The sequence below is a fragment of the Chroicocephalus ridibundus genome, chromosome 2 (genome assembly GCF_963924245.1).
Source record: "Chroicocephalus ridibundus chromosome 2, bChrRid1.1, whole genome shotgun sequence".
Classification (NCBI taxonomy): Eukaryota; Metazoa; Chordata; class Aves; order Charadriiformes; family Laridae; genus Chroicocephalus; species Chroicocephalus ridibundus.
Window position 1 is genome coordinate 90,599,158 of NC_086285.1, and position 27,048 is coordinate 90,626,205.

The window sequence follows — 27,048 nt, forward strand, 5'->3', positions numbered from 1 at the left end:
TTTGTAAAACAACGTAGTTCCTTTCAAATGCCAATTTTGTGACTTTTGTGAATAAGACATACAGTGATAATATGCACCCTTCCTTAGCTTTTAGGAAACACTTGCGAACTCTGGCAGAGTTTGGCTTCTTCCCTTCAAAATTTTGATCTGCCACAGAATATGGCTCGTTACTTCTCCTAGGAGTTTGTTCTCTTTAGCCAACAGGGGAGTTCAAGGTTCCCAGCCTGTCCAAAGTTGCCTGTTGAAACATCTAATTCCAATATAAATTTCTTAGCTTAATCTTTTAATCCAGGACATGACACCCAAGGAGAGATGTGAGTTCTGTGAGCAAATAAAATGCAATAGTTTCATCTAATGAATATGTTATAGCTTTTTGCAGTCAGAGCTTAAGAAACACTGGGTAGCAAGTAATGTTATCCAAAAAATATTCCCCTCATTTTTTCATTAAAAAATATTCCTTCAAAGTATGTATATTTATTCTCAACCTGATTATACAGTTTGAATTTTTTAGCCAAAATCCTCTTTGGCCTCCTCATAATGATCATGCTGTAAAATGCCTTCAAATATTAAAAAACAAAACAAAAAAATTCAATAACCGATTGTAATATTTAGTGTCTATAGATCTCTGCAGAAAAAGCCTTTTTTTCTGTCAAATTAACTACGGAGGTTCTTATTCCATCCTTATTGGTTTTTTTCCTGCAATATTGCTGGCATCATTACCAAACATTTATGTACAGCCGTGCATGCACTAATGATTTGAGAATATTTTGCAAGCGAGAGAAACTCAGTATTTGCATCTTTGGTAGCTTTATCCTGACTTCTGATAGATGCCTTTCTACCAGCAATACTTATTATGTACTGCTCACATTTCAGCCTTTGTTATTTGATTCAGCTACAAAACTGGAAATTTCCATATATAGTATTTGCTCTAATTGCCTCTGATTTGCCTTATTACATCACAAATACCCAGAAACAACAGAAATATATTGACTTCATAAAGAGATTATTAATTATAGGGAAGACTGAAATGCTCTGAATATTCAGGTGCTATTTGGTAGGCTTGCTTGTTTTCAGGAACATACTCTAGGATGTCTTGTAATAGAGACAGAACATCTCCAGGCCTGCCTTGTGCTGATGTAAGACTGATAAACAAGGTATCTTTCTTTAATTATTATTATTTTTGTCTGTGGAGAAATCGAACTAAAACTACACACTCGGTTCTAATCCACAGACCAGCTATCTGAGGAGGCAGCCTTTCCAATTTGGATTCTAATTTAGACAATAAAATGAGGTCTTTATCCTGTCATCTGTCTGTGCCCTGCTGAGTGCACTAGAAGAACATAGCTATAAAAAATCAGCTAGTTTTAGGGAAGAAGTAATCATGGTAGGTATGTATTCGGTTCTGAGATTTAGAACCTAATAATGGAATATTTTGATTGTTTTAAATGATAAGCAAGTTTATCTCAGAGTTGTAATTTTTTTATTTTCTATTCAGACAGAGATACAGAAGATGCTATTTATTAGCAACTACTGTTCTGATGAGGGAGTGCTGGCGCCACACTTAACATGAAAGAAAAGATTTTTAATAGTGCAAGCATAAGATAATGATTATTTTAACTTAAATCAACATTTGCAGCAAATTTTGGCACGGTTTTTATTTTCTGTGTGTATCTGATTTGAACAGATTATTTTTTAATACATCACAAAAATCTGGAATTTAAAAATAGTTTGCGGTGTAAGGATTAGAATCATCATTATCATCGTCATTCTTTTTTCTTACTTTTCGGAGTAGAAAGTGGAGACTATCTGTCCATTAATTTTTTTCCTCGAGTTCCAACTGTAATTATTTTGTAGTATCACATAGCTTCATGTTTAAGCATTCCACTTGTACAAAATATTTTATTTTTGACACATCTCAAGGGTGTGCAAGAATATCTTTTCCCAACTCAGTCTGGACTGAATGTTAACCTGTAGCTCATGGCGTAAATGTTTTTCTTGCTTAGCCAAGGTGCATCCTCAGTTTAAGAAGAGTCTTCCTTATCTGTTTTTTGTACATGTCTCAATTTAAATATTTGCAGAATGCAGTTTGCGCTAAATTGACACTTATCATAAGACTGTTCTTGAAATATAAGATTTACTGAGCAATTTAGATGTGGGAGGAACCCAGCTTTCATCCTGGGTGCATGATGTTCTGAAAATAGAAATGGTATTTCCGATGCTTGCTTATGATCCAGCTAAGTTGATATATGCTGGCATGGTTTTTTGGGAGCTGCACACATTTCTTATTTTCAGGATGACTTCTTAGTCTGAAATCAAATCTCCCTTTCCTCCAGCTGACCATTAGACAATGGAGCAACCACCCTTTTGAGTTCTGAAACTCAAAAGAAACTGCATTCCAGGGCAGTGTGGTTCTGTTCAGGTTCTTTTTTAAGATTTGCTTGGGGTTAGATTTTATTTTGCAAATGTGAACATCACTGTTTGTCTTCTGAAAAATGTGTTTATCTTGTCTTCCAAGTATTTCTCCTTTGAAAACTAATGATACAAAGTCTCTGATTGTGGTAGCCAACAGCGAGGCAGCAGGCAAAAAGAATGGGACTTCATTGTGGAAAAATTTAGTAGCTAAGATGGAAAATAAGAAAAGTTGGGGTTTTTAAGGTAATTGCCATTGTTTTAAGGTAATCAGGTAATCTAGAAACTGGTTTCACTTTCTCTCTGTTCCTTTACAAAACAAGAGTGTTTGCAAAATCACATACAGATCCCAATATGCTCCATCTTTTTGGAATTCTGATGTAAAATCACTGAATGGTTGAGGTTGCAAGGCGCTTCTGGAGGTGTCAGCTCCAACCTCCCAGCTCACAGAGGGATCAAATGGAGCAGGTTGCTCAAGGTTGTGTCCAGTGAGGGTGGAAGATGGGATTCCACAACCTCTCTGACCAACCTGTTCTCGTGTCCCAAGTGCAAGAAGTTTTTCCTCATGTTTAAGTGGATTTTCTAATATTTTAATTTGTGCTCATTGCCTCTTGTCTTCTCACTTGCTACCACTGAGAAGAGCCTGGCTCCATCTTCCTTACTCCCTCCCATTAGGTATTTATACACATTGATAAGATCCCCCTAAGCCTGCCCTTATTGAAGCCCTTCTTGAAGCTCTCTTAGCCTTTCCTCATGTGACAGAATCTCCAGTGCAGTTGTCATCGTTGTGGCCTTTCACTGGATTCAACCCGGTATGTTTATGTCTCTTGTGTCCTAGAGTGCCCAGAACTGGACACAGTGCTCCAGGTGTGGCCTCACCAGTGCTGAGCAGAGGGGAAGTGCTTTTCCTAATGCAACACAGGGTGCTGTTGACTGACCGCCTTTTACTTCACGGGCACACTGCTGGCTTATGTTACACTCGTTATCCAACAGGACCCCCAGGTCCTTCTCTGCAAAGTGGCTTTCTAGCTGGTTAGGTCCCAGCTTGTGCTGGTGCATGGAGTTGTTCCTCCCCAAGTTTTGGAAACGCTCCTTGTTAAACTTCGTGAGGTTTCTGTCAGCCCATTTCTTCAGTCTGTGCAGATCTCTCTGAATGGCAGCACAAGCCTCTGGGCTCTCAAACACTTCTCACAATTTTGCATCATCTATAAACTTGCTGAGGCTGCGCTCGATCCTATCATCTACATGATTAAATTATGATGGTCAAAATGCACATCTCCACACTGATACTAATCCATGTGGATTTTTCATCCAGGCGCCTTTCCCTTGAACTGATGAAGAGAGGGCAGATGTGTTAGAGGATAGTTGTGCTGCACATAAACAACTGAAGAGCGCTTAGTTTCCTGTAGTCTGGCAAGGGGGTCCAGAAGAGTGATTTGGATTTAAAGCATCCAATTGGATCCAATTTGTATCTAAACGACTTGCAAACTTAGGTGAGACTAGTTATGGATATATATGTAACTGTAGGATTTTCATTGAGACTTCATTTTAAGCACCAAATTTGTTAGTTCTGGATCTGGCTCGCTGATCTAGCATGTTTCTGATTGCTGCTGTATGCCCCTTCTACCTTGCGCACCTAACCTCTCTTACATTTACTGGTATCTGTATTTGATTCTGAAGTATGTAGATCATTCTGTTTAATTGTTTTTATATGCATTGCTTTAGAGAAATTTTAGGAGATGCGTCTTGAAATTAATCCTGCTATGCTCAAAATGTATCCTACATATGTCTATACGTAATAGTTCACAATTTCAGAGTTCATACTTGATGGACAATAAAAGCCTATTAAATAACCATCTTCTTGAATATATGTTATTTTTGTCAAGAATATTCATTTATTGGTTATTCATTTAAGTAGGCTCTATTTAAATGTTTGTGTAGTTTGATTCAGGCTACAAAGGCCTTGACTGTAATTATACTGACAGCTGTGGATCCAGTAATCCATTTGTATAAAAATCAAAGTATTACCGACAGCCTTAAAGCTGGAAATTGTTAAAATGGTAGACTAAAATTTAAACCTGGAAGTCAGAGAAAGAGAGAAAAAGAAGTTTTATGACTGGAATATTTATAAGGTTAAATTAATTTTGAATATGATTCACTCTGTGATGTGTGGAGTGATGGTAGCTTCAGAAATAAATAAAAATACCATCACCTCTCTTAGCTACTGATTGAGCCATGTTCTAGTCTCATGGAGTTATTCAGGTATTTTTCCTGCTGTAAATATGTGTAGAATTTCTACGTAGATTTGTCTAATTTCTAGGGAAAATAGTTTTATGTTAGGTTTAATAGCCCACAGCTTCCACAGCCAAAGCATATGTCCATCAAGTAGACTAGCTGCTGGTACATATGGCAGGTAGACTAGCTGCTGGTACCTATGGTGTGAATGGGACCAATGAGGTGTGCTGACCCTTGCTAGTTTATTTGCCTGAGAAGTTGAGAGGAGCCACCGTGAAAAAGCCACTGTCAAAGAAGTTTGACATGTCTTGCTTCCTTCTGTCCTATTTCTAGTCATGTGGTGTCTTTGGTTGCCCTGCTGCTGCATGTCAGGCACAGATAGCCTGTGCTGGAGCTGCGTTTGCCATCCTGAATCTGCCTTTGTCTTCTGTGTGGACCTTGGACCTACGCTGTAGGTAGTTTGTCTCTACTTCTGCCTCTGGCCCTGTCTCTTGGGTGGACTTTGGACCATGCTGCAGCCTGCCTCCCGCTCCATTTCCTGCTGCTAATGGCTGGGCTCCCTGGAAGGACCCTGGACCTGTCTCGTCACCCTGCCCGGCCCAGGGCTGTTGACGGAGCCTTTTGCCAGCACCCTGCCCTGCTCACTCAGCTCAGCTGCTGGTCGGTGAGGGCACGGCCTGGGCTGTGGTCACCCTCGGCTCATGGCTTCTCTTGGCTGATGGAGGAGCCCACCCTCGCAGTTCTCCTGCCCAGCTCCCTTCTGCGAGCTGTGACGAAATACTGCCTCAGAGAAGCTATGAAACCTTTTCTGCTGGGCTGCTGGTGGAGAACAGGGGCCTCTCCATTTCCCTGACAGTGAGTAGTTAGATCCCCAAACTCCCCAGAAGCACATCATTATGAGAGCATCAAAATAACTCTTGTGGATCTTGTCCATAGTTCTGCCTTTGTTTGATTCAAGCTTACTTCTCCATGTAGTAGGCATATATATAAACCCAAATTAGTCACATACTTCATGTATCTCTACAAAATGCTGTCAGCAAGGCCATGCAATAAAGCCGTATCGTCGCTGATTCCCTCTGATACGCAGGGACTCTTTTCCCACATAAGACAGAGGTGGTTAGATGACAAGTAACAGCGTATGCTGCAAAAAGATCTTTCTTTTGAAAGATGTTTGCATAATGTATGATTTTGCTTTTGTTCTGATACAGTAAGTTAAGATGCAGGCCCCATGTAATGTACACTGCAGGGGAGCAATATGGAATCTGACAGTGGAAACTGGGGGGTTCCTGCCAGGGGCAGGTAAGATGCAAAATGGGATCGGGGCCATCAGGGATATAGAGGGAAAGAAGGGTGAATTCAGGGCAGGTATAAAACACATCGTGGTAGAGCATGGCTTTCTACGGACTCATTTTGAAGTGGCCAATGCTTTCATAAAATAATGGTGCCGATGTTGAAAATTCATCTGTGTAAACAGATAAGCTTGAGCCTTGTGGAAAAAAGGGAAAACTGCAGAATAAGCGTGCGGTTAGCAGCCCCCATGAAGCTGAATTTGCCACATGCAGTAACTATGTCAAATACCCTGTAACAACTAATAGACTGACAAAGAATGATTTTTATTTCTGGTTTGGTTTTTTTTTTTTTTCCTACAGAAGGCTTAGGTTATTCTTTGCTCTAATATAAACTTACAAAGGGCTTGACGAAAAAGGGGAAGGAGGCTATCTGCTGTCAGATAGCCTTACACTTGAGATAACGCCCCATTTGTTCTTGGCAGGTTGTTCTTCTGCAGCTGTGAGAAAGGTTGCCCTGTCTGTCACATGCATACCTTGTGTCAGAGCTCTAAAGAGTGAATTGCAATGAAGGAGGGCTTGTTGTGAGTTTCAGTTGCTTTTCAGGTGTTGCCAGGTATGCCTTGTTGCCCTCTGCTGAAGAGGAAATTGAACCAATCCTTTCCTTTCAAATTCTTCACCAAAAATGGAGTTTAACCCTGAGAAGGTGGTATCATGGGCTGCTGCCTCTGCTGTCCCAGTGATTCCACATGAAATTTTCACAGTTTAGAAGTAAAAATAGGAGTTAGATTTCCCTTCTCTTTTTCCCATCTGAAATGCAACTTCAGACTGGATTTTAAATGCAGCCTGGTTTCTTACACGTAATGTTCCTGGTTAGCAGGGCACCAGCACAGGGTAATGCTGAGCTCGCTGTACAAGCCAGAACAAGCCACCTGTTTTTTTCCAAGCTTTGTTGACTCTTAAGTTTATGGAAGTTAAATTTATGTAGCTAATGTAAGTACTGACATGCTCAAAACATATCTGCTTCATATATTTGGAACCAAGTTACTTAATAAAGCACCATTTTTAATGTCTTGTTTTATGGGCAACCTCATTTGCATGGTAATCCTACCTTCTTCAGCTCCTACTGATTTGAGTAAAATATGAAGTCCTTAGGAAGAAATTAAAGGATCCACGAATAATTTGAGATAAACATATTTATTCACTGGATAAATAGTGTTTGGGATTCCAGTGGGCTCAGTCTTGTCACAATTTCCTTTAATGCTTTTTCTAATAGGGTGAAAAAAAGGCAGAAGATGGGAGGAGGAGACAATAGTTCTAAAAAACAAACTAAAAAAGATTTAAAAAAACTCTGAACAAGTTATGCTAAAGGTTTTCAGAAAGACAGTACTTCTGGTAGAGGCGTAGTTAGCAGCAAAATTGCAGTTCTGTCAGAACACCCTGTGGTTTGGGGTTGGGGTGGACAGGCATGAAGTAAGCGATGAAGCCACCATGTTTACAAACACCATCTGCCGTAGGAGGATTTTCCTCACATAGATTTACTGGGAAATCCTTCTTGATCCTTCTCCCCTGGTGCTGATGGTGAGTTCGCCCGTGTGTTTGCACGTCTCTGGATTCCCGCTGGCGCCAGGCTCAGCTTGCCCTGGTGCGAGGCAGGCAAGGGTGCTGGCGGTCAGGCTCATGTCGTCTCTTGTCGCAGTGTCCCCAGCTCCGTGCTCTGCAGCTGCCTGGCACTGACCTGGCACACAGAGGGGTCCGTCTGTGATGGAGCAGTACCTGCATCCTTCTGCAGGCTACTTTTTTTTAAACCATACGTTGATTCTTCAAAGTGCCTCTGCTGTTGTAAAGCTGACTTTGTAGTGCACGTGGAGGAGACAGTTTTGCCTTGTAATATGGAAACATGAAAGGAGTTCTGGGCTTACAGTGCTGCAGAAAAACATGTTTTCAAATTTAATCTGTCAGTAGTGAAAACAATGACTTAAAAAATAGGATGGAAAACTTCTATCCCCTATTAGTCCGCATCACCTAAAATTCACACGCAATTTGCCTAATAGTGTTTATTTCTAGATACAATTCTTTATAAATAGCTACAAGATATTGACATAATGATAATTGAAGTGTTAACTTTTGTAAATAAGCATGTTAGGGAGTCACTTGAATATGTTTATAATTGCCAAATTTTGTTTCAGGCTCTTATAAATAAATAAATAAATATATATATATTAGATTTAACGACTCATACAAAGAGATATGATTCTGAAGTACTCAAATGGTTCAGTGCTATGTCTGTGTACCCATACGTATGTATGCATATATAGAGAGAGAGGTGTAGATGAAGATCTGCTTTCTCTGAGACTAGAGGCATTTATTTTCCTTGAAGCCTGGAATGTGGAATTTAAACTAGCCTGTATTTGTCATCTTGGAAGATGAAAGTACGCTGCAACGTGCAGGTGGAACGTGCACATACTGTGGTGCTTATGGAAACTAATAGCTGTGTTTCTAATACAGCTTTGTGTCTATTCTTTCTTTGCTGTCCTATGCTTTTTTCCTCTTTCAATTACAGAAAATATTTCCCTGCTGAATGAAAAATTAATGAATATACTGGACCAAATAATGTTTTAACTTACTGTTTCATACAGGTAGTGGTATTCATAGTAAACCTTGATTTCCTTAATGTCTTTCAATTTGACTATCCATATTATTGACAGTACATTTTGGAGCAGTTTATTAAAGACTTATTTATGAGCAACATAAATTGTATTGCTGACATACATTCTATTTTATAGATGACCATGAACATATTTTCAGAATTCTTCCTTTCTTTCAGAAACCTGTTCAAGTTCATTTCCTCTTTTTTCATTGAAACAAAAAAAATCAACACCACCCCCCACCCCACAAATTTGTCCAAGGAGAAGGAAGACAATTTTTAATCTTAGTTTGCTGAAAAAATTCAGTCCAAGTCATAGTAAGAGGAGGCTAGAATTAACCTAAGGAACAAAGACTGCAGTCTTATGTGATATCAGAAGACTGCTTTAATACATTCCAGGTACTGATCTCACCTCATCTTCAAACTCTCTGAATTTTTGGAAAAGTATATTCCAGGATCAACCCCAAGACTCATTTCTGAGTAATCCCTCTCACTCAGCTTCACTCTAACACCACCGGTATGGCCATGTTTATGCCCACTGTTCAAATCTTATATTGTTTCCTACTTTGTTTTTTTTAAGCTATTAACTTGGCACTGTCATATGATAACTGGTTAAATGCCTGATGGAGTTCCAGATATATTAGATACACATTTCCTTTTATTTACACTTTGAGAGAAATTTACCATTTTATGTGCTGCCTGAAACCTTAATAAAATCATGTGCATTTATTTATTTTCCTGTTGACCATTACAATTCTAATTATTAGGGAAGTTTTAACTTGGGAAGTCAGCCTAGACGAGTTATGTTTGGTTTAATTTATTTCCCCCTTTCGTAAATAGGTACAATACTTTGTAATGTCTGTTTAGAAAGCGCCATCCCCAGCTTGACAGATTAATACAATCTGTGATTATCAAAGTTATTTCAGTTCTGGACCAGAGACTATATGGTTCATCATGGGGTGTAGAGTGTACTGTATTCTTTGGATTCTCCTTATCGTGATCCCTCTGTAGAACATTCTTCTCATTGAAAACAGGCCAGACATAATTCTTGGCTCTATATAGGTCACTTTTATACTAGTCACATCCTAACTTCAAAGTTGTCCTGTATTGCAGTCATTTTGTGTTGAACTATATTTTGTTACACTTCTACAACGTTGAATTTGCTTGACCATTAGAGATTCTTAAAATGTTCTTTATCAGCGGGTGTTTTCATGTTTTCTTTGTAGACTTTTTCCTTACTCATTATATTCTTTAAAATAGAAAAACATTAAGATCTGGACACAATTTTTAAGAATAGAAGACTGGTAATACTTCCCAACCAGTGCTAGCTGACCCTGCTTTGAGCAGGGGTTCAAACTACATGATTGGGAGTAAAAGTCTGTCTCTGCTTTCAACGCTGACTGCCCTTAAGCTAACTGGCAAATAGCGCTCTTCCTCAAAATGGCCACAGACACATTGCTTTCTTGTTTTCAACTGTGAGCCTTAGCATTTCTATACTGTGAAAAATTAATTTTGTCAAGTCCAGAACAGATTTTATGTGGTTCATATTCAGAGAGAAAAAAAAAAAAATCAGTCTCCACTCTTTTCATGTTAGCTCTGTTTTGCTAGTGAAAACAGATTTAGCTTTTTGATGGGACTATTTCCGAGATGCACTGAACAAGTAATATAATAGTCTCTATTTTACAAGCAGCTTTTAAACCTAGATTAAGATATTTAAAGAGAAAGAATTTGCAGGGTTAGCAAAATGATGGGAAAACTCAGTTGAGAACCCTTCAAAATTTCATTTAGTATAATCAGAGAAAAGAAAGCTAAAATAAATGCAAAGCTGGTAACTTATTTTATGTATATGTAATATTTCTGATCATAGAACATGTGATTAGGATGGGCATCGGAGGGAACAATATTACTTAGTGGCATGAACCGTAGTGAAAACTGAAGGATTCTGTATCTACCAGCCATAGGGGAGAAGGAATTTTAATGAATGGTTTTGAACAAGTGATGCTGAGGCGTCCTAGAGAGGGATTTGCATAGGTGGCCAAGAACTTAATTTTCATATGGTTCAGGAACCTTTTCACCAAAACAAAGGGCTAAAAAAAAATTGTATCTGCCAACGTAAAGCTCAGCTAGTTACTTGAGGTCTGTCTTTCATTTCCCTTGTCGCTTTTTCAGCAGAGTCAGCAGAGAAAATTAGTGCTTTTATTTAACCTAATACAGTTCAACATTTTTCTGCATAATTATACAGACTTTCCAGAAAGTACTAGATGGCCCCTTGAGTAGAATGAAGTTCACTGCCTTATCTTAACACTTTAAAGTGTTACAACTTTTCTAATTTGAAATGCTTTGAGGACTGCAGTAGGTGGAATTTGATTTTAGCAAGTAAGCCATCTGAGCGGTTGAATTATTGAGAGGTCTGAGATATGACCTCAGTGCTACCGTAAGTGGTACAGTAACTGGTCACTTAAATTTTTACAACTGATAAAAGCATATAGCTATGCCTCCTGTGTTTTTTTTGAACGCAACGTGAGAACTTGTAATATTTGTGAAGTCACTTCTCTAGTATATTAGGGACAGATTTGCATCAGAAAATTTTGCACCAATTAAGTAACAAGTAGCTTTCACTACTGGTCCAATTTACTCTCCACTTTGGTCTCCCCAGTTTGTGGGGAGAAAGATGGTCTTTTGTCAACCTAAAGGAATAATAATATAGAAATTCAGGGGCATACTTTTGTTTTTCATAAATATCAGTGGGATTGCCCAAAACAGGAGTGAGAGAGACAAAGTACAACAAGGCTTAGGAAACAAATCTTCCGTTCAGCTGTAGCAAAATCAGCTGCATGGTAATAGGTGCAGACAAGGAATTTGGTACTTGTTTTGATACGCAGACAGTGAGCAATAGAGAGGTTATGGAAAAGCCAAGCAGAAGAAAGAAGTCATGAGTAGAACTTCTAAAATCGACTGAGCACTTGTCTTTTGATTTAATCTGATTTTCAGTCTGACTCTTACTATTAGTGTAGCCCTTCGTGGTTCACCTGGCTGGCAGACCATAAAGTACAAATCAATGCACACAGGACCAGGAAATCCCATTGCCAAAGTTCTCTTGCAAAGTTTTGACGCAGTATTGAAATGTGTAGATTATGTACCTAAACCAAGATGAAAAGATTCAATATTTAACTACCTCGTGAAACTTCATGTTCTGGATGTAAGGTATATTTAAGTAGAAAGGTGGTTTCATCCTTTTGTTAACAAAACAAAATTTGAAAGGATTGTTGTCAAGTAACTTTCACAACATTTAATATTGTAATATTCTGCTAGGAATAAAGATAATTCAAAATATTACTGTGCTTGGTATTACTGGTATGGTATCTGGAAGATACGTTTCTTTAAGCTTCTACAAAAATACTCTTTAGGAATATTCTCTTTAATGCCACATACTATTTTTAGAAATAGAATTATAATTTGTTTCTTACATCTGTCTTTACCAAATGTCTGACTTACGAGCCTGGTTTTACATGCATAGTGTCTCCTGTGTTGTATTTCTTTAGTCACTGGTAGGCAATGATAATGGAACAAATATTATTTTCTTAGGGAACTGATCCTTGTTTTCTTCTCTTAGTGGTGCAAAAAGCCAGAATAAAAACACTGTGTTCTTAGAGCAAAGCTCCAAATCTGTCTGAAGGTTACATTTATTTTTTGTCACCTTGCATTAATATAATTTTAGTCATTTTCAGTAATGAATCTGTGATTAAAGGTTATCCATATAGCTAAATAGCTGTTATTACCATGTGCCATTTCAGTTACTTGGATAATTTGTCAACTCTGTATACAAACAGACAGTTTACAAATAAGAATTTTCACTCCCATAGTTAAAATCATAAATCAGTAGCAATAGTTCAGGGGTTGATCCTGCTGCTTATCACCCACCTAATAGACCAAATTACCTTTACATTAATCCAACATTTTAGGTTAGAAAGTAGTTCTCTGCTGCCTTTACGTTCATCCGTTGAAATACGTCATGGTTTAACCCCAGCTGGCAACTAGAACCACGCGACCACTCGCTCACTCCCCCCAGTTTGGATGGGGGCGAAAATCGGAAGAGTAAAACTGAGAAAACTTGTGGGTTGAGATAAAGACAATTTAATAGTAGAGCAAAAGCCATGCACACAAGCAAAGCAAAACAAGGAATTCATTCACTGCTTCCCATGGGCAGGCAGGTGTTCAGCCATCTACAGGAAAGCAGGGCTCCATCACTCATAACAGTTACTTGGGAAGACAAACGCCATCACTCCAAACATCCCTCATTTCCTTCTTCTTCCCCCAGCTTTGTCTACTGGGCATGACGCCATATGGCATGGAATATCCCTTTGGTCAGTTGGGGTCACCTGTCCCGGCTGTGTCCCCTCTCACCTTCTTGTGCACCCCCAGCCTACTCGCTGGTGGGGTGGTATGAGGAGCAGAAAAGGCCTTGAGAGCTTAGCAACAACTAAAACCACCAGTGCGCTATCAAAAGTATTTCTCATCCCAAATCCAAAACGTAGCACTATACCAGCTGCTAACAAAAAAATTGGCTCTGTCCCAATTGAAACTACAACAAAATGTAAATTTGAGACTCATCATTTCTTGCATACGTGGTTCTTGATACTGCCTGCTTCTGGAACGACTGAGTTTCTCCATTGCTCACTGTTTCAGGTGGTATGAGGTATTAATTTATGCAGTTGTGCATATGGTGCTTCATGTAACAATCCCCAAGTTGCCAGCATCACAGATTAAGTAAGATTAGCTCAAGTACAGAACTGGAGGCACCATCCTGGGATGTAGTACAGTTCCTCAAAGCTGAAACTAATGTCAGCTCTTTCTAATAAACTTATCAAACAGACTTGTGAAAGCAAGTATGGTTTTGCCACCTCAACTCAAATTGGATGGGGATGTCTGCTCCCATGACATTTTAGTACCTTTTTTAAATTTCCAGCAAAAATTTCAATGACCAGTTTGAACCTGTTTGTTCTTGTCCCACCTGTGTGCTTCCTCTGATTATTTATTTTTCTCCTGTCATTTAGCCTTGCTACGTTATAAAAGCCAGTTGTGCTCCCTTCTCAGACTTCAGTTGTCTCATCTGAACTTACCAAACTCTTATAACTTTATCTTTTATCAGTTTTTATTTTCTCTCTTAAAAAATGAGAAATAACTAAACAAATTCTGAACAGCAGAATTCTGAAGGGAGTCTCCTGCACACTGTGGTACAACGTTATGTCCAGGACAGTACTTTGAAGCTTTGAAGTGGGGACTGGACCAAATGTTGCCCAGAGATCATTCCAACATAAATTATTCTATGATTATTCCTCTTTCATCTCAACAAAAAATAATTTGTTCAACACATGTATTAAACTTGTCTTCTTTAATGTACACCTCAAATTGTTTACTTAATCTTTCCTGCTCCCTGCAGAATCGTCTGTTTCATGACAGTGTTTCATGTCCGCATATCTGGTGGAGGATACAGAAATAAAAGATAACGTGTAAGGTAGAGGTTACTACCTTGCAGGCGGTTCAATGTCAAAATTCAGACCGTATATTACCATTAAGAATATTCTTTGTTGGTTACAGGGGACTCCCCACCACTGTTGGCGCAGCAGGAGTTTGCTTCTGGCCTAAGCAGCTAATAATGGGCATAATCTATGGGAAAGAGAATAGCAAAGTGATCAGCTAAGCAAGAGAAGAAACATCCTGCCTCTGCGCTTTGTTCTGTGGGAGGGGAGAGGGAATGGAAAGGAAAGGAGAGAGTGGTTTACATGGAAAGAGGTGAAGGGGAAGAGCCCTGAAGGGGTCGGTTTCTTGGAAAGAGCTGTGAAGCTAATGTGAAGAGGCTGCAGGGGAGAGGAACTGGGAAGGGCTGCGATGTGTGATTTCACACAGTGACAGACTACCTGTGTGTGTGTTGGGAGTTTTCTGGGTGGAATGCACTTTCTTCAAGGTAGAGGCCGTCTGGCTCCTGCCTGCATCATTTCCCTAAGGAAATGCTGAACTCGAAATGAATCATCCCTCAAAACCTAGAGAAAATCACTTTCTTAGTAGTTATCAAGGACAACACAGAAACAATATAGTAGCTGAAATAGTCATATAAAAGCGTGGTCATACTTAAAATAATTCACCTAAAACAGTGGTCAGCATGAAGCTCTTAACCTGCATGTTAACAATTAAGTCTTGTGCAAAAGGGGTATCCATGTGCAGTTTGTCTGTAATGAGGACAGATGAGGAGCTTCATGTTACTAGTGGGATTTTACGTTCTAGCAGTTAGCTACCCCAGGAGGAATTATTGCCGTTTCCTCCTGTACAGAAGTGGATTTCCTTAAAGGGATTGTATATATATTGCACCGTATTTCTTTCGAAATGAACTTTCTGGTACCAAAGTCCAGATCCAAAAAGGTACTGAAAAAGTGTGTTGCAGTGCTCATTTTCAGGTGACTGTCCCCGTGCATCCATGGTTTGGGTTGAGTTCCTATAATGCTCATGCAGTGCACAGGGAACTATGTGCCTCAGATAAGGATCAGACTCAGTTCACTGAATGTTTCTTATTTAACATCAAAATGTTGGGCAGGATCTTTAAGGTACACGAAATCCAGTCTCACATCTGGATCTTCAGTACCTTTTTCTGCTCCACTGGGAAACTCTCTTCCCTCTCGTGGGTATTATGGTCTTGCTCCCTTTCTCTGAAGCCGTCTTGCAAAACTTGGTGCAAAGAGAGGGCAGCTGTGCTGGTGTCTTTTACAACGGAATTCCTGAACTAAAATACTGTGTTTTTTTCTACACAGGCCTGAGGATTCATAGGAAACACAGAGAATAGTCTGGTGGTTACATTCAACTTAGATATTGGTTTGATTTTGCACAGGTGAATGTGCACAAGTGCGTTTAATAGCTAACTATTGCGGTAAGAGAGATATGGGAAAGAAGAAACTAGACCTCATTTTATCTTGCAGGGTATTGTTTTGTTTGGGCTTTTTTTTTTAAGCGTGGCAACCATTACCATATTTTGTGTGTGATGCTGTCTGTTAGGCATGCTTCAAGAATGTAGTTTTACAGGTACTGATAGGCTGCGTGGTGATTTAGGCAAAGCTCGTTTGCCTCAAGGCAGAGATGATTCTACCTCTTCACTGTTTCATTTCTCTAATTCACAATTTCTGATTTATTTCTTGAGCACTTTAGTCCTTCCTCAATATTATTTTAGATACTTGTTTGGTTTGGATCAGATCCAGATAACACCGCTGGGGCTGAAGAAATACAATTGTACACTACCATCTAAACTGATATGCTGTGGAGACGCGGTAAAATTTTAAATGTGCTCCTGTTGAGGTAGTTCAGTTTTGGAAGTGAGCTCCTTTCTCAAATAGGAATAGGTTTGAAGCAAACAGGAAGAACTAACATTATTACCTTAGCAGGAATCCAGCCCTGAGCCAATTCCTTCTCTTTGAAAACCGTCATCCTTTCTGTTAATTAATTAATAAAGGGAAATTGCGTGATGAAGTAATTTGATTTGATTTTAGCTTCTCTAAATAAGAACATAAGAATGATTTTATTGATTCAGAGTTAGGGTCTGTCTATCCCAGTATCCTGTCTGGAATACATGGCGGCAGAAATGGACGCCAAGGGAAGGGTGAGAATAGGGCAGTCATATAATACATATCTCCCTAATGCTGTCATTGCTTCCAAGTGTAAAGTTAAATAAAATATAACAAGTATTTGCATGTGTTGCCCTGCAAATTCTTTTTTCTTGGAATAGTAGAGCTTCACAGGCTTCCGCCATGAAAGGATTCTCTGTCTTCGCTGTAACTATCTGCAGCATTGAAACCAAAGGAAGCTGGCTGGTATTGCAAGCTAAGTAGCAAGTGTTTTGTTTCTAGGTGGCTACGTTCAATCAAAACTTCATTAAGTGTTTTCTGGGGGGTCGGTATGTGTGAAAAGAATTCAGCAACTTACAAGTAAAAAAAATAAAATTACTAGAATTGATACTCTTGTTGACCATTTCAGGAGCGACGGTCAAAAACTACAGGGAAATAGAGCGTATTACGCTCTCTCTGTTAACTAGCAGCCTTTGCAAGCGCCGCCCCAGCAGCGCGCTGCGTGGAATGCAAGAGTGCTGCTGCTGGCCTTCTGTGCACGCTTGGTGCTTACATAGTGCTCTTAGCTGTGTAGCACATTGAACTTTAAGTCACATTTAAATAAGAAGAAACAGAACAGTCATTATTAAGCACAATCAGTACAGGAAAAGTGAATATAAATAGGACTGGAGCAGTTAAAAAGTTGCTTTTAAAGGAAAATTATGTCTGCAAATTTCAGTGAGTGCTAAATGCGGAGGAAAGCATTGATCTTGGGGCCTTTTTGAAAATTTGGCTGTGAATATTTCCACGCATCATTGGAAAGAAGTACAAAATGTTCATAGCACAGCCACAAAGTTCTGGTATTGATTTTGTAAAACCTAGGGAATAACAATAATTTGTCTGTGAAAAAAAATAGAAAATTTTCTTTCTCTGTAGGAGCTTGTAGCAAGGCCTTTCTAATAAAGATGGGAATTAACTACCTGAATGGTTTTCTGGCATCTACAGCTAAGAAGTTGTTTTTAATAATTTTAAAAGCCAGTTTGAAATTGACAGGGTACAAAAGAGGAGCCATCAGTAAAATATGTGGTGGATTTGTGGGGCGTGTTGTTTCCAGGATCGTTGTAGGGGATTGGATTAGGTTTGTTGGAACATCAAAAGGACTTGTTGATATGGCAGCCAAGTGGATAATGCAGCTGACTAATAGAGCACAATTAAATATTTGACAGAGGTTACTGTGTCACATCTATAGAGGTGACGACTGAAGTCAGATTTTAACGTAATTTTAACTTGGGCAACAAAAAAAATTTGCACTTGGGGGTTGATCTTTTCTATGGTAATTTCCTGATGGGTTGGTAATTTTTCACAGATTTATTTAATGTAAAACTTATTCTTAGGTCTTTTATTATTTTCCAGATAGTTGATACCGAAGTTTACTTACTGTTTTGCAGATAACCTAAAGTGTACTGCTGATTTAAAATCTGCTTCTCCTTTGCTTTAGATGGAATATTAGTTTCTCAACCTCCTTGCTTTTTGTGAAATGCTTCTGAATCTTTTTTCTTCCACCTTCCACAAGCAGAACAGCAATTGAAAAATCAGTGAGACAGTGTCTGCCTGTAATTATACACAGCAATGTTTGTGTGGCTCCATTGCAGAAATAATTGGAAAGATCATGTGCTGATACAGCTCCTTGTAAAAATGATTTCATAGCTGCTGTATAATAGTGTTGGATACAATTTCATGAATTGTTTTAGAAAACAACAAGAAGAGGTACTTTTGTGTAGCAGATAGCTATAGCACTTTCTCCAAAAATGAGTGACAACTGTAAACTGAATGACTGCACACAAAGAAGAGGCACACAGACACTTCTTGGATAATGAAAGGAATAAAAAAGTGTGGGTTTGCCCTGGCAGCCTGTGTGCAGGCTCTGTGAGAAATTGAAGAGGTGTGACTGAAAGAAGTGACTGAAAGAAGACCTGCACCCCTTCCCAGCAAGAACTGAGTTTCTTTGCTATGGTGTCCTTCTGAAGAGCAGTAAGGGACAAGACTTGAATAACCAAACCATATGGCCTGATGTGCATGTGCACTGATAAATACTGGTGCACAGGGTAAGAAAAATGAATTTCTGCAGGCTGCGTAATAAATACCTGGATGGAGGTATGCTGGGAGAAGTGTGTAGTGGGTGGTTAGAAGCTATCAAGAGGCATTCATCTAAAGGGAGTCAGGTCTGACATTAGCCCATGTAATGTCTAAAACTAACCCCAAGCGATGCTGCAAGTACCGCTGTGACCAGGTGTATGTGTATGTTGGGGTGGGGGTTTGATCTAAGTTGCTTTTGCCCCACCGTTGTCCCTGCTACCAAGTCCACGGGGACACTCCCAACTTCTAGGAGGTTAGGTGAGTCCAAGGTGCCCTTGCTGCTCCCCGGCACCTGCTTTGAAAGCAAATCCTTGGGTGTTTCCACAGGCCCTATGGCAGTGATGTCTGAGGATGTCTCGGGCAGTTTTTCTTCTGCTAGAGTGCTCAAAAGTCTTCCCCACGTCTGGGTTACCTCCCGTGAGGCTTCTGGTTACTTTTACAGAAACATGGCTAGTGAGCACAGTCCAGGAAAGCAGTGTTTTGGTGTCACTTTGAGTGTTCACTCCAAAAACTGCCACCAAAATTGCTTTTGGTGCTCATAAATTGTGGGGAGACGTGTTTGATGGTCATACATAACTCAGCTCGTTCTGCCGGTGCTGGCTATTCTGGGACAGTTTGGTCGTCTCCACAGAGCCCTCTTGTCATGCTGGGTTCCTGTCCCTATCAAGTTTGTCTTGAAGAGGACACCCACTTCCTGTTTAGCTTTACTTGAGGTACAGGAAAAAATAATGAAGGCACAATTTGCTGCGTGTTTATAGACATACTGTAGCTCAGACTGGGATTTTTCTATCCATGCCTGAAAAGGGATAAAAAAAAGGGATGTAAATATAGATTGCCGGTAATAGTTGGACATCCTTTGCTGACTACTGAAACTTGGCATTTTCGCAATGCTTTGTGCTTCTGATATTTGCATGCTGTGCAGAGACAGGTAGAGCTCCCTGAGTGCTCTACTCATGTGCTGTTCCCCAAAACGAGCTCCCTGCAGCACGCCATGCTCATTTGCCTTTCGTCCTCCTGGTGTGCAAGGTCACACGTAAAAGGTTTGTTGCTATTTCGGTGCTTTTATTATATGCCTGCAGAAATGGGAACACATGAGTTCAGCGGGAATCAAGATGACCACTCTGTGGATATTTACTTCACTCATTCTTGCCTAGGGAGGAAAACCAATTTTCACTGGAATATTTCCTTGCACAGGTGGTTATTGAAGGTAGTTTTAGGCACAGTGTCATGCATCCTTGCAGAAGATAATCATAGAATCATAGAATCATTCAGGTTGGAAGAGACCCTTGGGATCATTGAGTCCAACCCTCAACCCCACTCTACAAAGTTCTCCCCTACACCATATCCCCCAACACCACATCTAAATGACTCTTAAACACATTCAGGGATGGTGACTCCACCACCTCCCTGGGCAGCCTATTCCAGTTTCTGACCACTCTTTCGGTGAAGAATTTTTTCCTAACGTCCAGTCTAAACCTACCCTGCTGCAGCTTGAAGCCATTCCCTCTTGTTCTGTCACTAATTGCCTGTGAGAAGAGACCAGCACCAACCTCTCTACAATGTCCTTTCAAGTAGTTGTAGAGAGCGATGAGGTCTCCCCTCAGCCTCCTCTTCCTCAAACTAAACAGTCCCAGCTCCTTCAGTCGCTCCTCATAAGATTTATTCTGCAGGCCCTTCACCAGCTTCGTTGCCCTCCTCTGCACTCGCTCCAGCACCTCGATATCTCTCTCGTATTGAGGTGCCCAAAACTGGACACAATACTCCAGCTGTGGCCTCACCATTAGCTTCAAGATGAACATCCAGAAATACGCATATGACAATATCTGGTTTTTTTTTTTTGTTTGGTTGGGGGTTTTGTTTGTTTGTTTGCTTGTTTTTTAGCATTATCTTCTCAATTCTTGAATTATTCTGCTTCCCTGGGATTTTTCTTCAATAAATCCTATTTTCCAAAGACAATATAAGTATAGAAGAATCAAAGTTTTGGATAGTTGAATGGTGACACAGGATTCTTTATATCACTCGAATAGAATTAAGTAGAACAGTTGTCTTATTTGTACTAGAGTATTTGAAGTAGATACAGGATGCAATGACTACCAATAATGAGAGAAGAACATGGCAAATAAATCATTATTATTCTTCTGGGTTTCGACTACGGGAATAACAATTATACCTGCCTGAGTTCTCAGCTCAACATTTTATGCTACTATCTTCTAACGCTATACTAATGTAATTCTGGTTAAAATCTCCCTCCTCAAACTCTTAAGTTTCGTACAGGTTTCCATAGTTCAGAACTTCTCAATAAAGTATTTTATTCCTCAGCTTCCTCAGTCGAAGTTGGTAGAGTTTGCAAACATATAATGAGGTATAGGAGTTTGCAAAAAAGTGGTTGATAATGAATTTAAAACCTTTTCTTTAGAAAAACTATAAAGCAGAAAGCTTTATTTTGCTGAACATGCTGAAAAATTAATTAGGGGGAATACTTCTGTTAATTTCTTTTTTTGTCTTTTGATGTATTTGATGTGAGTGCACAGTCAGTTGGACTGATCTCTTGTGAAGCTGGAAAACACCTAAAAGAAACGCACAAAAAAAAAACAAGTACTTTTGTTCACTCAAGCAGATTTGGCATACTTGTGTGACAGCATAAAGGCTCCCTGCACAGACACGTCTGGTTGCTTCAGTCAGGAATCCTTGTCAGGCCAAGAACAGGAAAAGCTCATTTTTAAAAAAAATGTTTAAGATGAAAAAAAAAAAAAAAGAAAAAGCAGGGTATGTAAATTTAAAATATGTCAAATTCTAATAAGATTTTCCTAGGGAAATCCTTTACGTGTTTGCCTGCAAGACTAAGGCATCAGTTTATTGATACCCTTGTAAGAGCAAACGTATTTTTAATATAGAATCACAGAAACAGAATCATTTAGGTTGGAAAAGACCCTTAAGATCATCAAGTCCAACCATTAACCTAAACTGCCAAGTCCACCACTAAACCATGTCCCCAAGTGCCACACCTACATGTGCTTTCAATAGCTCTAGGGACGGTAACTCAACCACTTCCCTGGGCAGCCTGTTCCATCTGTTGAATAAGGAGGTGGCATCAAGTTAAGAATTTTGATGGTCAGTCTGTTACCTTGACTATAAAAGTTACAGTATTTATTAAAAGACCCTTACAGTAGTTGTGAGGAGAAGCCTGGTACAACTGGAAAAGCCAAACTATGGTATAAAATTATTGCAATCCTTTTTTTAGACCTTCCCATCTAAGATTTCGTAAGGCAAAATGTTAAAATGTTTCTGTGGAAGTCAGACTAGTGATATTAGGAATCACTACTAATCAGCCACTAGTGATCCATTTAATACTATCTGTACAATGCCAATAATGAACTTCTACATTTCATACAGTTTTACTGCTTAAAAAGGCTAAGCTGGAATTCCTGGAAATGGTAATTCACTCTTTATGCACAAACTTGATTTTCTTTTCTCCCGGATTTGGATGAGGTGGCACAGTCTTCGCTGTGTTCTTGCCAGCAGCATTCGGTAATTCATTCTGACAGCAAGAATGCCACCCGAGATACTGAATTTTTTAAAACTTTTTCTGTCTTTTGAGGTGGTATCTATCACATAGAAATCTGGATACTGGAAGAGGGACTGTATAGTGGAAAGTAATATATTGCTTATTATGGATGACACTAATGCCAGAAAGGAATGTCGCTCTCAAGTCCCAGCGTGTCAGCTGAAGCTGCAGTTGTTTTAGTGATTTTCAAAATCAGGCAAAAGGATTTTCAAATTGGAAGAAGTAATATTTCAAAAAGAGACACTGTCCCTAGTCAGCACCCAATAGGGCTCCATATGAAAAGGTAATTTCAATTAAAGTAATTTCTTCCAGTTTAGCTTTTTGCCATTATTATTTACCAGAGGATTCTTGCTATGTTTATCTTAAATATTATTAACTTCAGTAGGCTTGAATGCAAGCATTTTACTTGAGTGTCTCATCAAAGGGCTAGTTTCCTAATCTATGAAATCTCACTACAGTGAGTCAATATAAACCACAGATGGTAGCTATTTGGAAATTGATGATCACGTATAGATTTGAATTTGTCAGGTTAACACTTTTGATGCCAGCTAGAAAGTAAAAGTTGTCCTTTTAGAGCTACTTATTTAAATTAGGCAATTATCCTTTCTTTAACACTATTAAATCTGATAAATAATTAACCCAAGTTCTTTTCCTGTAAAAAGAAACCTCCAAAAAGAAGCATTTAATTTCATTTTCATTATTCTTATTCAGAACATAGATAGTAGGAGCTATACTCACATATTACCAGGTGCCCACTAAAGCCACTCTGTCACTGCCCTACTCAGATGGAGAGGGGAGAGAAAATACAATGAAAGGCTCATGGGTCGAGATAAGGACAGGGAGATCACTCACCGATTACTGTCATGGGCAAAACAGACTTGACTCGGAAAAATTAATTTAATTTATTACCAATCAAATCACAGGAGGATAATGAGAAAATAGAAATTAAATCTTAAAATAACCTTCCCCTCACCCCTCCCTTCTTCCCGGGCTCAACTTCACTCCCCATTTCTCTACCTCCTCTCTCCAAGCGGCGCAGGGGGACGGGGAATGGGGGTTGTGGTCAGTTCATCACACCTTGTCTCTGCTGCTCCTTCCTCCCTCCTCTCCATGAACTTCTCCACTGTGAGTCCTTCCCACGGTCTGCAATTCTTCACTAACTCCTCCAACATGGGTCCTTCCACGGGGTGCAGTCCTTTAGGAACAGACTGCTCCAGCGTGGCTCCCCCACGGGGTCCCAAGTCCTGCCAGCAAACCTGCTCCAGCGTGGGCTCCTCTCTCCACAGGTCCTGCTGGGAGCCTCCTCCAGCGTGGGCTTCCCACGGGGTCACAGCCCCCTTCGGGCATCCACCTGCTCCAGCATGGGTCCTCTACAGGCTGCAGACGGATATCTGCTCTGCTGTGGACCTCCATGGGCTGCAGGGGGACAGCCTGCCTCACCATGGTCTTTACCACGGGCTGCTGGGGAATCTCTGCTCAGGCACCTGGAGCACCTCCTCCCCCTCCTCCTTCTTCACTGACCTTGGTGTCTGCAGAGTTGTTTCTCTCCCATATTGTCACTCCTCTCTTTGGCTGCTGTTGCTCAGTTGTTTCCCCCCCCCCCTTCTCAAATACATTATCTCAGATGCTCTACCACTGTCGTTGATGGGCTCAGCCTTGGCCAGTGGCAGGTCAGTCTTGGAGCCTGCTGGCATTGGCTGTATTAAACATGGGTGAAGCTTCTGTCAGTTTCTCACAGAAGGCACCCTCGTAGCCCCCTGCTACCAAAACCTTGACACGCAAACCCAATACATTCCACCCCTCACCTCTGTGAATCACATATTTAAGAATTATCATAAAAATCCACATTCATCACACAATCTTCACAAACTTAATTCACATCCACAAAAAAGAATTCCCCACACCAAAATCAAAATAACATCATCACAACACCAAATGGAAGTGGACAATTTACGCACAATCTCCCCCTTGTCCCTTTGCCACAGTGACAACAGGAATTCCCCACGATCATTCCACTTGTCACTTTCTTGCTATGTTCAGTCCATATTTTGCCCATTACCTCTCCCAGTTACTATCATTATCTCGAAATCCTTATGCCCTACATTGGGTGCCAAGAAGGACTGTGGTGGGTTGACCTTGACTGGATGCCAGGTGCCCACCAAGCCGCTCTATCACTCCCCTCCTCAGCAAGACAGGGCGGGGGGAAATAAGATGGGGAAAAAAGCCTTCTGGGTCAGGATAAAGGGAGTTTAATAAAGCAAAAGCAAAGACTACGCACAGAAGCCAGGGAAAACGAAAGATTTATTGTCTGCCTCCCAGCCTCCCATTAGCAGGTGATGTCCAGCCACTTCCCAGGAAGCAGGGCTTCAGTACATATAGTGGTTGCTCTGGAAGACAAATGTCGTAATAAAAAATGCCCTCCTCTCCCCCCCCCCCGCCCCGCTCCTTTCTCTTAGCTTTTATTGCTGAGCAGACGTCATATGGTATGGAATATCCCTATGGTCATTTTGGGTCAGCTGTCCTGGCTATGTCCCCTCCCAAGATCCTGCCCATACACCATAGTGTTGGTGGGGAGATGTTGGAGAGACAGCCTTGACGCTGTGGGAGCACAGCTCAGCAGCAGCCAACACACTGGTGTGTTATCAACACCTTTCCAGGTACCAATACAAATCCCAGCACTGTGAGGGCTGCCTTGGGGAATATTAACTCCGCCTCAGCCAGACCCAATACAAACTTCAATCCTTTCTGTATTCTTGGCATGTGAGAAAGACCTATATTGAAGCATAAACAGATGATGCCTTGGAGGAAAGTGTACTCATTGCCTAATTGAATATATCATTCATTTTATCGTTCGTTTGAATTTATCGTTCATTTTATAGAAAAAAGACTACCTAACCCATCCTCTAGTGTGCCTGCTTATTATCTTAAAATTAAGACCTTCCACTGCTTAAGTGCATGTACATGGAAGCACAAACACATCTAAATTTACTCTCTTGTGTAGGCCAATTGAATTAACTTAGCTGCACATTTGAATAATATAAAAATGCACATAATGATCAGTAGAACCAGGAATCATACTCCGAATTTCTTTTAGAAATCACATGTAACTATTCACCTAAGAAAACAATTTATAACTTTCTCAATAAAAATGGAAAATCAGACTAATAAGAGGATCCAGAAAAGTTGCAAAATGTTAACATTTTGGTGTTGAAATGGTGTAATTCATTTATCAAGACTAAGAGGACAGTTTCTATATGTATGTTTTAAATTAATTAAGAAGATGCTTCCTCCCTGCTGAATGAAGGCTGTTCAAGTCAGTCATTTTAAAAAAAATATTCCTTCAGAATAGATTTAGATCTGGATATTGATGGCACGCTGCTGAATCATTTAATAAAAAATTAAGCCCCCTTTTTTTTTTTTTTGCAGTTCAACAGAAGAACAATTTCACTGGCAAACACAAGGTAATGTACTTATCTACATATACGTATTACATATATTCTCTCACAGAATGATCATATTTCCTAAAGAAGATGGAGGGGGAAACAATTTTTATTTATGCATTATTTTGTTTGTTGTTGCTAGTATGTGAAAAAGCTACTTAAAACCTGGCAAAATTTGGCATTAGTTGTTAGGGTTGGCAAAAAGAACACCAAGACTAACGTAGAGTTTTGAGAGGGGGCATTGCTAAACGTTTTAAGATTAGACCTAAACTTTCTCATTTTGCTTTTATTAATCCAAGGCCACGCTTTCAGAGGACGGAATAATTTTCAATATGGCCAGCCTCCTCTGAATATGTGATCTTGGTGTGTTCTCCCTTCCTTCATCAGCTGTGAAAGCTTAGTCACATGTAAGTGGTTATACCTTTTGCCTTTCTTTTACATTTTTATGTTGTTAATTTTATTACAGATGGTCAGAAGGATATAGAAGATGAGCTCACCACTGGTCTGGAGCTGGTGGACTCCTGTATTAGGTCACTGCAGGAATCAGGGATACTCGATCCACAGGACTATTCAGCCAGTGAAAGTAAGTTGCTAGAAATGTGTTTTCTGCAACCCAGACATATTTGTAACATTTCATGCTTTAAAACTGAATGCATGCATATCTTATAGTGTTTTTCTTGATTATTTTCTGGTATTGGCAGAAGACAATGTAGTTTTGAGCAGGCAAATTGCCTCCTTGCCTTTGCACGTTAACTTTTGGTTTTGTTTGTAAAGAAGAAAATTTCACTGCTAGTTTGTGGGAAAAAAGTCAAACGTGGAATACATTTTAAGGAAAAAATATTTTGTAATTGCAGTATTGCTGTACTGTACTATAAGGTCATGCCACAAGACTTCAGCATCACCACTACAAAAGTAACTTCTAAACAGCACTTTTTCAGTATGCAAAAATAATGCAGTGAAACGTAGTGTAGGGCTGTGAGTAACTCTGATGTCTTTTCATAACCACTTGGCCAGGTCGTCGATACTCCTTAAGGCTAAAATTTTTAAATGGATAGACAGACAGAAATTGTTAGGGGAACTTTTTAAAGATGATGCAGAGAATGGTAGCTGTAGCATGAAAGCTGAAGTCTTTTCTCAAAGGTTGCCTCACTGGTCATTTATCAGCCATTCTGTTTGCAGAATTGTGCAGTGAGTGGGTAGATCCTCTGCTAGGACCAGCTGTTGGGGAAGTGAATCAAGGCTAAACAACATCAAAAGTGAACAAGGGACATGCCATTCAACGTATTTGTAGAGCAGATGTCTACAAACGCTTGTGCTCATGAGTCACAGTGAGACAAAGTTTTCCAACAGGTTAACAGGTCTGTTGTCAGAGGTAGCACTAGATATTGAAAAAGCAGGTTAATTCCTTATTTTCCTTTCCTTTTCCTCAGTCTCCTATCTGATACTCTGTTCCCATCTGCCACAATATATACCCACTTTCACCTCACTCCTGCTGCAGCTCCTGACGCTTACCTTGGCTTTTCAGTTTTCTCAAGTATTCCTTTACATCTCCTTCCCTCTGCTCAGTTGAGCCATTTTTGTCTATTTCAATCCCCCACTGCCCAGTACCCTCTCGCTGAGTCATGTCTTTTGAGGTGGCTGCCCAAATTCAACTTCTGGAAACCAAAGGGGATGATCTTCCCTTCAACTGGAAAGGCTAATGGATGTGACGGCCGCCTTCTGCAAAGCGTCTCCAGCAATGACA

At 39.9% G+C, this 27,048-nt stretch overlaps 1 protein-coding gene across 4 annotated transcripts in view; it reads left to right on the forward strand.

Annotated features, from left to right (window-relative positions):
• Positions 1-27,048, forward strand: part of CTNND2 (catenin delta 2) — a 680,238-nt gene that overhangs the window by 329,762 nt on the left and 323,428 nt on the right. For all 4 annotated transcript variants that reach the window (XM_063326147.1, XM_063326148.1, XM_063326150.1 and 1 more), the window contains 2 exons: positions 25,291-25,325; positions 25,771-25,887. In XM_063326147.1, coding sequence (XP_063182217.1) covers positions 25,291-25,325; positions 25,771-25,887 — 152 coding nt within the window. The remainder of the gene's footprint in view (positions 1-25,290; positions 25,326-25,770; positions 25,888-27,048) is intronic.